Below are 13,896 nucleotides of genomic sequence, written 5' to 3'. Positions count from 1 at the left end.
TTATATGACGACAGCTGCAGAACTGATCAAAAACACTCTCGCTGCATGCCTATTACTGTTGCTGCTGTGGTGCGATTTGTGGACATATGTTTGTCTACTAAATGATAAATCAATCATTCAATTAATGAATAAATACATCTTTTCTCGTTTGAAATACCCGCGTTACATCGGACAAGTTCATGTAGCCTGTGACATCGCAGAAGGGAAAAGTACTCCATCAGTCAATGCGTTGGTGCATCCACTAGGCGCTCAGACATTTACTTGCATTTCAATTTGTATCAGATAAAAACGTATCTCTTTTTTCAGTGGCATGTAATGCCGGAGAAGGGTGGAACGGCAGCAGTTGTGTCCCTTGCGCAGTTGGTTGGTGGAACAGTGGTAACGACACGCAGAGGTTTGAACCATGCACCCCGTGTCCTGAGAACTACAGCACTGCTGCAGAGGGTGCCACTGATCCTTACAACTGTTCTGTTTGTACGTGGAATTTTTTTTACATTCTGTGTGTGTGTGTGTGTGTGTTCTGACATTCTGGACCGTACATATTTTGCATGGTAAATGAGTAGACATTCTATTAAAAAAAATAAACACAGACAATGAGAAAGGAGGGTATTACATCAGAGACATGATTATATACAGTGCATTTTCTCTACATCATTAATATTTAAAACCCTTTGCTGTTCAAAGGGGCATGTAATCCCGGGGAGCAATTCAACAGCAGCAGTTGTGTCCCCTGCACAGTGGGGTGGTGGAACAGTGGTAACAACACTCAGAGGTTTGAACCCTGCACCCCATGTCTTGAGGGTTATGTCACTGACACCGAGGGCGCGATTGACCCACACAACTGCTCTGTTCGTAAGTTCATTTTATCGTTAAAGAATTATCTTGTGTGAGAATATATATTCCAGTATAAAGCGAGTTAATACACGTGAAAGCACCGCATTTTGATCCTTTTTATTCCAGAAAAAATGGTGTGTGAAAAAACACACGTAAATTCACGACTGAAAACAGAAAACAAAACAATAACATAAACAGAAGAAATGTTAACTTTTGCCTGGACTAAATTGCCTTTCTTTCTTTATTTGGTGTTTAACGTCGTTTTCAACCACGAAGGTTATATTGCGACGGGGAAAGGGGGGAGATGGGATAGAGCCACTTGTCAATTGTTTCTTGTTCACAAAAGCACTAATCAAAAATTTGCTCCAGGGGCTTGCAACGTAGTACAATATATTACCTTACTGGGAGAATGCAAGTTTCCAGTACAAAGGACTTAACATTTCTTACATACTGCTTGACTAAAATCTTTACAAAAATTGACTATATTCTATACAAGAAACACTTAACAAGGGTAAAAGGAGAAACAGAATCCGTTAGTCGCCTCTTACAATATGCTGGGGAGCATCGGGTAAATTCGTCCCCCTAACCCACGTTAAATCGGACATGTTCATGTTGCCTATGACATTGCAGAAGGGAAAAGTAAATAATCAGTCAATGCGTTAGTGCATCCACTGGGCGCTAAGACATTTACTTGCATTTCATTTTGTATCAGAAAAAAAAGAAGTTTTTTTTCTCTCCAGTGGCATGTGACGCCGGAGAAGGATGGAACGTTAGCAGTTGTGTCCCTTGTGCGGTGGGGTGGTGGAACAGTGGTAACGACACCCAGAGGTTTGAACCATGCACCCCGTGTCCTAAGAATTACAGCACAGCCGAACAGGGTGCCTCTCATCCCCACAACTGTTCTGTTTGTACGTGGAATTTTTTTTCATTCTTTAATAATGCAGGTACGTGTTTTGTAATTGTGTGTGTGTGTGCGTGTGTGCTTGTGTTCTGACTTTCTGGACCGGAAATCTATTACATGCTAAATGAGTAGACGAATAAAAAAAATGAACAAATAAACAATTAAACAAAATGTGCACATACATAAGTAATCTGTGTTTGTGGCAATTTCCTACAGTGCATTTTCTCGGCTTCCATAAATCTTCAAAACTTTTTTCTTTTGAAAGGGGCATGTAACGCCGGAGAAGGTTGGCACGATAGCAGTTGTGTCCCCTGTGCAATGGGGTGGTGGAACAGTGGTAACGACACTCAGAGGTTTGAACCTTGTACCCCTTGTCCTGAGGGTTACGTCACTGCCACAGAGGGCGCCACTCACCGACAAAACTGTTCTGTTCGTGAGTCCATCTTATTGTCAAATTATGTTTTGTGTGCGCGCATATAGAATGAAGCCTAAAGCAAGCTGGTTAAAGAAAAAACGACGGAAATACACTGCTTTCACGTGCATGAGCTTGCTTTAGGCTAATAAGCCAGCTCCCGCACGCAGAAGCACCGTAATTGCGTCGTTTTTTCTCTCAGAAAATTGCGTTGGGGAAAAAAAACCGCCAAAAAAACCAAAAACAACATAAAAACAGCACACAGAAAACAAAATCAGAATAACCCAAAACAAGAAAATGAGAACCCCACAAACAGCGTTCAAAACTGACCTTGGCGGGACAAAGGTTACAAACAATCCTTTAATTTTTAAACAGGATCTGTAAATTAAAAGGCTTTTTCGCTGGAATTAATCAAGTCAACAATGTTAAAACAAAAATGTTCCTTGGTATTCTTTTGGAAACTGCCCTGAAAGAAAAACTGGCTTGTCTTCTTGCAACAATGCGACGATCATATGAATTCCCAACAATGGTTGGTTGGTTTTTGGGGTTTAATGTCTCTTCAGCAGATGCTAGCTGCTATTCGAGACCGATGCAGTTATTTTCTTTTCCCTTCATGTGGCAAGTTCTACGTTTCAGACTATTTACATTCAAATCTATCACTGTAAAAGAAGGTTCTAAAAATTAATCATTTTCACTTCTGGTACTTTAAATCTTGTAAAAAATCTTGATCTCTTTTAAAAAGTTAAAAATCTTGTCCGGGGGAACATCCCGGAATAAAACCTTCAGTGTTTCCGCATTGTAGTGTTTGTCTCGAAATTCTTGAACGTCTACACATTTTGTGAGAACATGTTCTAATGTCCATGGTTCGTCACATCCAAAACAGTATGGTGGATCTTCACCTTTCAGCAGATATGAATGTGTAATGTGACTGTGCCCAATGTGTAAGCGACAGAGAACTGTCTCTTCTTTCCTGTTGAGGCGACATTGGGGTAGGCTGTCCGACAGCTGGGGGACGATCTTATGAAGTTTATTTTCTTCACATTCGTCCCATTCACTCTGCCATAGGTACTTTATGTACATGTTGGTGCGAGTTCTGAAATCTGAATGCTTTGTGTGTTTGTCAGTGATGAGTCTTTCTCTGGCTTCTTTAGCAGCTTGATCAGCTGCAGAGTTGCCTCTAATTCCAACATGGGATGGCACCCATGCAAACACAATCCTTTTGCCTTCTTCAATCAGAGATGCATGTAGCTCTTGGATTTCGACCAACAGTGGGTGATCTAATTCCCAACAATGCCTCCCAAGACGAACAAAAAGAGAAAAGATTTGGGAAAGAACAACTTCTGGGTAAATAAAGAGATCGCAATGACAACGGCACTCATATGTATGTCCACTTTTTTTTGGATGTGTTTCTCTCAGAGCTGAACAAGAACAAATATTGAGTTTCACCACTGCTAAATTGCTTTGATTTTGCCTTATTTCTACTCTGTTCAAAAATATTACAAATGTCTTTTGTGAAGGAGACTGCTCACCGGGCAAGTTCATTGACGGACTAAGGGGGGAGCTCTGCAGCCCGTGTTCTGTTAACACGTACCAGAACAAGGCGAGACAGGAACACTGTCGCCCCTGTCCCCCCGGCACACACACCAAGACGGCAGGGTCCTCAAGCCTCAGTGACTGCATCGGTATGTTTATTGTGACTTTTCATTGTTTAATAATGCCTGTGTGTGAATTTCGTCATATGTTTGCATGATCGCAGGTATTGTCTTTTTCTTGCCTTTTTCCACAATACTTATGTTTTCCATGGCTCTGCCAACTTACCAACCAACTTATCAACCAGCCTCCGGCCAAATTCATAACACTCGTTTTTATTTTGGTACCAGCGCCTCCTGGTGAAAAGAACACAGCCTCCCTGAACCTAAAGTACGCCCTGGTGGTGGTGTGCACAAGCAGGGAAGCTAACTCCGTCAGACAGACGCTGAGAGCGAGAGTGCTGGGCCTTAGATCAGAGTGGCCGGACATGTGCCCAGACAGTTCGTGTAGCAACGCTCAGGTCAGCGCCTCTTGTGCCGGACCTAACTCCAAGTCCGTTATTGCTGTGGTCAAACTGGAGGAACTGCCGTAAGTTTATGGATTGGACAGAGGCGAGGACAAACAGACGGACATGCTCACACACTCACGCACGATCTTTCAAGAAGCAACATCCAAGCGAAGTGATTATCCATCAAGGTTATCTGTCTGTTGTGTATTTTGTTCGTCTACTGCAAATATCGATAGGTCAAAATTCTAGTGAGCGTCTTGTGTGGGATTTTTTTCTCAATAGTAAAACGTTGCACAAATGTCAATTTCCTATTTCTTTAAAGTTACTGAACTTGTCACGTCCAGGTGCACGGAGCTCCAAGGTCTTTCCGTCATGCTCAGGCAGTTATCCGTTTGAAAATAAATACCAATTTTAATTGAATTTCATGCAATATTTTTACAAATTAATTTTGAGGATCCTGCGGGCAGGAAAGCGTGACCCTCAATCAGGCTCACATCAGGTCCCGCAAGTTAACTAATTACGTCAAAAGCCTAGATCATAATGCAAGTCTATTAGTATCGGCAAGAGGGGGAATTTTTGTTTTGTGTGGATACTTTACGTCAAGACTTTGTGTTTGATTACGTTAGAAATTTGTAAAAGATGGTATGCGGGTCCATTTTGGCATACCGCGCGCACAGCCTTGAGCCCCAGAACTTTTTATTTTTTTTAATTTTTTTTTTATACATTTTATTTCCTTTATATACACATAAACACAGCATAACATACATCATAATACACCGAGTTTATCAACAAAGCGCATACACACGTACATACCTAGACAAGACACAGACATAGACAGTAGGGTGGGTTGTTGAAAAGACAGGGGATATGCAGACCTGTTTACCCCCATAAGTGTTTTGGAGTAATGCTCAGCCCCAAAAATAGTAATCCTGGCACAAAAATAGTAATCATCCAGCATTCGTCGCCAATTACAACGCCGCGGCACATGACAACTGTGTCTGCGAAACGCAATCATGCACATATATCCATCATTTACAAACAAAACACATCAGTCAGTTTTTGTAGTCATCATAATTTCAAAGAAGATCCCATCAAAAGCACATGCATCACTGATTCTTTTTCTTTTGCTCGTAGTAGGCCTTTTTCAGTGTGTCAAGCGCTTCTCTACTGTACTTGCGCTTGCCGAATGAGTGAGGGCGAGACTTCACCACTAGAATAAGGCTCTCCAGCGTCTCGTCAGACATGATCTCTGGTCAGTCCTGTGCTTTTTCACCCCATTTTGCCATTAAAAAAACAATGCCAAACATGTGAATTGATTAAAAAAAAATAAAATAAAAAAATAAAAAAAAAATAAAAAAAATATTTTATTTTTACATTTATTATTTATAAAAATCGTAGTCTTGACACGGATAGCGGAATGGCGTATTTTTTGCAGAAAATCGTAATAAATTACGCCAAAATCGTAAGGGTAAACAGGTCTGGATATGGAAAGGGGGGGGGGGGAACTGAGGTTGTTGGGGGGGAGGGTGGGGGGTAACTGAGGTTGGGGGAGGGGAGGGGGGTAGTTGGGGGCGGTGGTCACAATTTAGCCTCCAAGTATACATGGGGTTTAATTATCGGCATAAAAGTACTGTATAACCTGTTATGAGTAAATGGGTCAGGGAGTATCACATTCAAAAATGTTCATACGAAATCAATCAATACAATTATCCTATAGCATCAATGAAAAAAGTGTCTATATAAACACCACTCTTTTTCAAATTTACCATAATAATTATTTACACTAGCATTATACTTTTCGATCAAAAACCTTTGTTTGACAATTTTCACAAAAACATTTAGTGTTGGGACTGTCTTATTTAATTTGGCTCCAAATATACTTTGTTTGGCAAGGAGAATAAACAAATCAAAAACAGCATCCGTATGAAAGTTGTCTACATACCCTAAAATGACAAGCTCTTTTGACAAATTCAAATTACTGCAATGTGTGAAATTTTGACATAACCATTCTGTGAAATCAGACCAAAAAAGTTTAACTCTTGTGCACTCCCAAAACAAATGTTCTAAGGTTTCCTCTTCCTGTGTACAAAAGCTACATAGTGATGTGTCAGAAATTTTCATCAAAAATAACAGGCGTTGAGTGGGAAAAATTCTATGTAGTATTCTATATTGGAACCACCTTAGGTATGTGTCTTGTGTAGTTCGCCTTATTGTCAGAAATACCTTTCCAACATTTACATCAAAATTCAATAAATTAGCCCATTTTTCCATGCACTGTAGATTGCCATCATTTTTCACAAGATGGGTATATATATGTTTTACTCCACCTTTAGCTATTTGTTTCCATACAACATCATCACCAATATGAAAAACATTGTTTAAAACTGCATCTAACTTTAGTCTTTTATGAAAATTCTTAACTGAGCGCATAACGCCCTCGAAAAAAACAAAATTCAGTTGTAAATTTGGATGTTTCAATTTAAAATCGTTATATGACAAAAACCCATCGGCTCTCATCAAGTGACCGACTGTAATAATGCCTTTTTCCAACCAATTCCTGTTAAAAATAACCTTTTTATCATGCAAATAATTATGTACATTATAATACAGACGCTCTGAAGCAAAATCACTCAAGGAGATGGGGACACATTTGCATGCAAAATGCTTATAATGTTTGAAAACATCTCTCCAGAAAGGATTCTGAACTATCAGGCTCACATCAGGTCCCGCAAATTAACTAATTACGTCAAAAGCCTAGATCATAATGCAAGTCTATTAGTATCGGCAAGAGGGGGAATTTTTGTTTTGTGTGGATACTTTACGTCAAGACTTTGTGTTTGATTACGTTAGAAATTTGTAAAAGATGGTATGTGGGTCCATTTTGGCATACCGCGCGCACAGCCTTGAGCCCCAGACACTGCTGCCAACCCTCCCGAATTTTTTGGGAATCTCCCGATGTTTGAAATCCGTCCCGAAAACCCGAAATTGGTTCGATTTTCCCGAAAAGGATATTTTCTAGAATAATTTGTGAAAGCAGCCTCCTTTTTGGGGGACGAAACCGGTGAATAGATGCTCTGGTTAACCGAGACTAGCCAAGTCGATGTGGGCATGTACAGAAAATAAGTTGTGCTTCTTTCTGGTTTTGGCCTTCTAAGAATGCCGCCGAAAACAACAAAAAAAGAACAAAAACCATAGGCTAAAGTGAGGTTTTTACCGCAGTATAGGACGAACTATGACTTTATTGACAAGTCAAACAAGGGGGCCTTCTTCGGCCCCCGGACCCCCACAGGAAATTCATAGTCGTAGGGTTGGCAGCCATGCCCAGAACTTGATCACGGGAAATATTAATAAAATGATGGCGGGAGATGCGAAATGACAAACCGCATTCATTTTGTTTGGCTTACAACACTAAAGGTGAGTGTTGGCATTTGTGAGATAGTTATGTAAAGCTTTTGACTGGTTATATCGTAATCGACGACAAAAAGACACATCGTTGCTTCAGAAATGCTGACTCCTGCACTGCCCCTTTAATTCTCACTCAAGGAACATATTTTGGTTTTGCAGTGCGACCTTGACGTCATTATCGACAGGTACCACTATGACGACAGAGAACATGCTACTGACATCAGCAGTAGAGGATGAAGCCTTTGAACTCCCTAAGGTGATGGCCAAGACAATAACAGCAACCACAGTCAATTCAATTGCATGCCGTTTGCTTAACAAAATTATACGTTTTGGCTTTAGGTTTCGAATCAAAGTGTCTTAAAATAAACAAAATGAATAGATATAACAAAGCTAAAAAACAACCTCGCTTACCTGGTCGGAGTTTCCAGAGTTGGTCGTTGCACATTCCGTGAACGACTCGACGAAGCCATTCGCTCAAGTCAAGGGACGCTATTTAAAGGCTAGTTGAAAGCTAATTACATACATTAAGTTTAACATCTTCAGTATTCATTTTGTTTACTTTAAATATGCTTTACTCTAAATATTGACTTTATCATGTGCAACATTTGTTGTTTATGTAAATGTTAATGTGAATTTCTTCCAGTCTGTTGGAGCCACCCTTCAGAGGGATGACATTCGCATCGCGTTAGAGAAGACCTGCGCTGTTGGTTTTCAGCGATTCGGGGACACCTGCGGTAATTATGTGACACGCTGGTTGGCTGCTTTTCTTGTTGCTAGTGGTGTTGTTGTTGATTACGGTGTTCTTGTTGTTGTTGATTCTGATGCTTCTGCTGTGCTTCGCTATCAGCGACAACGACACAGTTCTTTTTGTTAGATTTTACTCAAATAGACAGAAGAACGTATCAAAAGTGTAAATAAATTCACGAGGAAAGATATGATGTAAATAAAAACCCAGTGGCGTATTATTAACTTTTTAGTGTGTGTGTGCGTGTGCGTGTGTGTGTGTGCGTGCGTGCGTGTGTGTGTGTGTGTGTGTGTGTGTGTGTGTGTGTGTGTGTGTGTGTGTGTGTGTGTGTGTGTGTGTGTGTGTGCAAGTGAGTCTGTGAAATTGTTCTGCTTTTTCATCTCACCACAGACTGCGGAGAAGGAACATTCAAAAAGATTGCCAACGACAGCATTCAGTGTGATGTGTGCCCGGCAGGCAGCTACCAGGACAGGCCGGGCAGGTACAGCTGTAACCCGTGTCCCGCGGGCACCTCCACCACCACCACCGGGGCGGATGAACAAAGCGACTGCACGCGTATGTCTGTGCTCTTTTTAACCCGCTGAGCCTTGATAATAGATAATAGATTTATGTGTGATCACTCACAAAATTACGAAACGTCTAGTTATTTGTCTAGATAATTTATTAAAAAAACACACACAATACTTTCCACCCACAGTTTACGAAAACATGAACAGTTCGATTTATAAACTTTCTGAAACACAATTTAAAACTTAACACATGAGCCTGGGTTGACATGGACAGACGTAAGTTAGAGAACTCTTGTGAATATATGGATTAAATACAAGACAATCAGGTAAAACTGTGTCTGATCAGAACTTCAAATACGAATCACATGGTACAACATTTTCTTTATAACCCAGTAACTAGTCCTACTGGCTCAGTATTTCTGTCCTCTTGACAGACGATGTGGAATAAACCCAACCAATTTTTTTCCCCACCAGTTATCAATGAGGTTTTTTTTTCTACAAACAAATTAATTTGCTGGCTGATTCAGCATTTATGACCCACTCGGTCTTGGACGTTGGATAGGATCTACCAGAGAAGTGTCCTTCCAAATATCTTCTTGTTTTTTCGACCTTTTGTTTCTTTCTTCTACGAATGTTTTCTGATTGGTCAGCGACAGGAAAGGCCGTGGCTGACACGTCAACTTCCGGTTCCGGTGTATCGGCAGCGCTGATTGGTTCTATTGTGGGCGGCTTGCTGGGACTGCTGGCAGTTCTGCTCGTCGTCTTTACTGTCTATAGAGTCTTCAAGTGAGCAATAATTCTAGAGTCGAAATAATTTGTGTGTGGTGTTTATGTTCTATCATACTTAATTCCCCACGATAAATCTGCTTCCTTGTCTTCGCCCTGTGCTGGCTGTTTCCTTCGTACAGAACGTTTACATCGACCTTATGTGTCGACGGGAGCTGTGGCGGGGTGGTAGGACGTCGGTCTCTTAATCGGAAGGTCGAGGGTTCGAATCCCGGCCGCGGCCGCCTGGTGGGTTAAGTGTGGAGATTTTTCCGATCTCCCAGGTCAACTTATGTGCAGACCTGCTTAGTGGCTTATCCCCCTTCGTGTGTACACGCAAGCACAAGACCAAGTGCGCACGGAAAAGATCCTGTAATCCATGTCAGAGTTCGGTGGGTTATAGAAACACGAAAATATCCAGCATGCTTCCTCCGAAAGCGGCGTATGGCTGCCTAAATGGCGGGGTAAAAACGGTCATACACGTAAAATTCCACTCGTGCAAAAACACGAGTGTACGTGGGAGTCTAAGCCCATGAACGAAGAAGAAGAAGAAGACCTTATGTGTCTGAACACTTGGTTTTCAAACCCACTCGAGCTGCCTATGTATTTGTAGAACACGGGCAGTTTGAGAAAATGTGGATTTGTGTAAACCCACATCTGTGTATATTGTTGTACATAAGAAACCGTCATCTTGCCAATCGTTTCAATTGTTATAAATGTTAAAACGGGTCAATCTGGCAACGATTGGATCAATAATAAACAAGTCGCGTAAGGCGAAAATACAATATTTAGTCAAGTAGCTGTCGAACTCACAGAATGAAACTGAACGCAATGCCATTTTTCAGCAAGACCGTATACTCGTAGCATCGTCAGTCCACCGCTCATGGCAAAGGCAGTGAAATTGACAAGAAGAGCGGGGTAGTAGTTGCGCTAAGAAGGATAGCACGCTTTTCTGTACCTCTCTTTGTTTTAACTTTCTGAGCGTGTTTTTAATCCAAACATATCATATCTATATGTTTTTGGAATCAGGAACCGACAAGGAATAAGATGAAAGTGTTTTTAAATTGATTTGGACAATTTAATTTTGATAATAATTTTTATATATTTAATTTTCAGAGCTTGTTTTTAATCCGAATATAACATATTTATATGTTTTTGGAATCAGCAAATGATGGAAAATAAGCTAAATGTAAATGTGGATCGTTTTATAAATTTTTTTTTTTTTGTTACAATTTTCCGATTTTTAATGACCAAAGTCATTAATTAATTTTGAAGCCACCAAGCTGAAATGCAATACCGAACCCCGGGCTTCGTCGAAGATTACTTGACCAAAATTTCAACCAATTTGGTTGAAAAATGAGGGCGTGACAGTGCCGCCTCAACTTTCACGAAAAGCCGGATATGACGTCATCAAAGACATTTATCAAAAAAATGAAAAAAAACGTATGGGGATTTCATACCCAGGAACTCTCATGTCAAATTTCATAAAGATCGGTCCAGTAGTTTAGTCTGAATCGCTCTACACACACACACACACGCACGCACACACGCACGCACATACACCACGACCCTCGTTTCGATTCCCCCTCGATGTTAAAATATTTAGTCAAAACTTGACTAAATATAAAAACACATTTTCAACTTTGCCTTAGTATAAACGAAAACACCTGTCAATCTGTTAGTTATACACAGTTATACATGAAAAATAGTCAATCTGTTGTTTCTACACAGTTAAAAATTAACAAAAAAAGTAAATCTGTCACTTCTACACAGAAAAGGGGGTCCGATGCAAACGTTTCTTACTGCACGTCGATTCCACGAGGAACACGGCTACTATGGACTGTTCACAGCGCAAGCTACCCACGGTTATGGTGACAAGGAAGGCATTGAAATGAGACAACACATGGGGGTGCCAGCATCTCTTATCATCCCAGAACTCCCTCCAAGGTTTGTTGATTTCAGAATGTTCGGTTTGTGTATGCGTACACATTTATGCTGGTCACATTGGGAGAGTAAAGAACAAGACCAGACAGAGAGAGAAAGAGAGAGAGAGAGAGAGAGAGAGAGAGAGAGAGAGCGCGCACGCGCACTATGCGGGAATATAATGCGCCAATTACTGTCTAGTAACCGAAAGGGACAAATGAAAGCCAAATAAAACGGTTACATTCTTGTCTAGGCACTATTCTTTTCTTGTTTAGTTAGTTAGTTGTCGTTGCTTTTTGGGTCCAGCGGATCATTTAGGTTACATTCTTGTCTAGGCACTATTCTTTTCTTGGTTAGTTAGTTAGTTGTTGTTGCTTTTTGGGTCCAGCGGACCATTTAGGTTACATTCTTGTCTAGGCACTATTCTTTTCTTGTTTAGTTAGTTAGTTGTCGTTGCTTTTTGGGTCCAGCGGATCATTTAGGTTACATTCTTGTCTAGGCACTATTCTTTTCTTGGTTAGTTAGTTAGTTGTTGTTGCTTTTTGGGTCCAGCGGACCATATAGGCCAAATCAGGACCCCACAAGTTTAACATTACACAAATTTAAATTAAACCAATTTCAAAAAACAAAGTCATGAACGTTACCTGAAGGGAACACAAACGTTAAGTCGAAACCCTACGTGTCAAGGATCTTTAAAATTCAAATCTTAACATCTTTTCTTGGTTGTCAGTGTTTCTGTCTTTCAATACTTAACCGTTCCTTTTCCTCTAGACGGTCACAATTCTTTCTACATTTAATCTTGAACTGTTTGATCTGGCAGGTTTAACAATGGAGAAGAAGTGTACGACTATATAGCAGATGACGATACCGCTCGTTACGTCATTTCACCATTGCGTCAAGCCATTGCCAGCGCACCTGACGACGTCGAAGATGAATGTTACCTTCATCCTGTTTTTGGTGAAACTACTTCTGCTGAGATCGATTCACAAGATGGCCCATCCTCGTTCAAACCAAAGCTTCACCAGTTTCGGCAGCATGAAGCCAAATCCACATGCAAGGATGACGACGACAGCGGATCGGACGAAGACCTCGACACACCTCCTGCTGATTACGAAGATAATGTCTTCGACGTGGCCGAGGTAGTAGCCAAATCCACACGCGAAGATGGCCACGACAGTGAATCAGACGAAGACCTCGACGCACCTCCTGCTGATTACGAAGATAATGTCTTCGACATGGCCGAGAAATGGACAGAGGAGAAGAAAGATCCAGAAGCTGTTACGTACATCCACTGATAAGAAATTGACTCGCTTGTAAAAGGGGGTGTTGACTGAAGGAAGAGAGGATTGATTGTCACAACGTGTGAGAGAAAAGGCATATTGGAATTTTTGGAAAAAATGATTTTAAAGGCTCACTCCCAGTGACGTCACTAACCATTTCGCTGCCTGTAGGACGTCAGCTGACGTTCGGGGTAACTTGCTTCCACGGACAACAAACCTTTCAATAGCGAAGAAAATGAGCAACAAGAAACCAACAATGTGTGCGTGTGTAGTGTATTCATATATACATCAAGGGCAAATTGTAAGTTGTCACTTCAGGTTATACTTTGTATGTAAACAAATATTTACTGGCAGCGAACAGGTAAAAGGCATACCTATTCCCATCAGATATAGCCAGGATTTTACATGGGATAAGACCATCCCTTCACTTTGCCAAATACCAAAAATAAACACTCTGGGAGCTCTTACATGCGGAACGGGATTTTTTAACCACCAACAATGGCTTTTACAAAAATATTTCATTTGAACTATTCCAACTCACAGTAGCAAGCAGTCAGGCATTCTGATAAGCATCGCTCCACGGCTATTGCCAGTTGTCTCTCTGACCGGACGCTACAGTCCTACGCGAATCTATCAACACACGAATACAGATGTAAATGATGTGATTTTGTTAGATCATAGTCAAGACATATCATACGTTCTGATACATAAAAGAAATTGCAAATATCAAATGTATCCTTGCGACTAGCGGTTAATATGTGGCGTCACTGACGTGGCACTTGAGCGTCACTGACGTGGCACGTGTGAATTCTATGTTCAATAGTGATACTTTTTTGTTGTTAAAATACACACACACACACACACACACACACACACACACAGACACACGTCGTATATATAGATATAAAAGGGACACATTTTTTTGTTTCCTCTCTCTTTTCAATCAATCAATCAATCTGAGGCTTATATCGCGCGTATTCCGTGGGTACAGTTCTAAGCGCAGGGATTTCTTTATTTTTTTTATTTTTATTTTATGCAATTTATATCGCGCATATATTCTAGGCGCAGGGATTTATTTATGCCG

At 40.8% G+C, this 13,896-nt stretch overlaps 1 protein-coding gene across 1 annotated transcript; it reads left to right on the top strand.

Moving 5' to 3' along the window:
• Positions 1-310: 310 nt before the first annotated feature.
• Positions 311-13,694, top strand: LOC138947195 (uncharacterized). Its single transcript, XM_070318629.1, has 10 exons — positions 311-474; positions 685-852; positions 3,665-3,829; positions 4,028-4,265; positions 7,750-7,846; positions 8,234-8,324; positions 8,726-8,890; positions 9,495-9,630; positions 11,383-11,556; positions 12,353-13,694. The coding sequence occupies exons 4-10, from the start codon at positions 4,165-4,167 to the stop codon at positions 12,825-12,827; spliced, it is 1,239 nt and encodes a 412-aa protein (XP_070174730.1). The 5' UTR covers positions 311-474; positions 685-852; positions 3,665-3,829; positions 4,028-4,164; the 3' UTR covers positions 12,828-13,694.
• Positions 13,695-13,896: the final 202 nt, after the last annotated feature.

The sequence above is a fragment of the Littorina saxatilis genome, linkage group LG14 (genome assembly GCF_037325665.1).
Source record: "Littorina saxatilis isolate snail1 linkage group LG14, US_GU_Lsax_2.0, whole genome shotgun sequence".
Taxonomy (NCBI): Eukaryota; Metazoa; Mollusca; class Gastropoda; order Littorinimorpha; family Littorinidae; genus Littorina; species Littorina saxatilis.
Note: the sequence above shows the minus strand (reverse complement) of the source record. Positions and strands in the feature narration are given on the sequence as shown.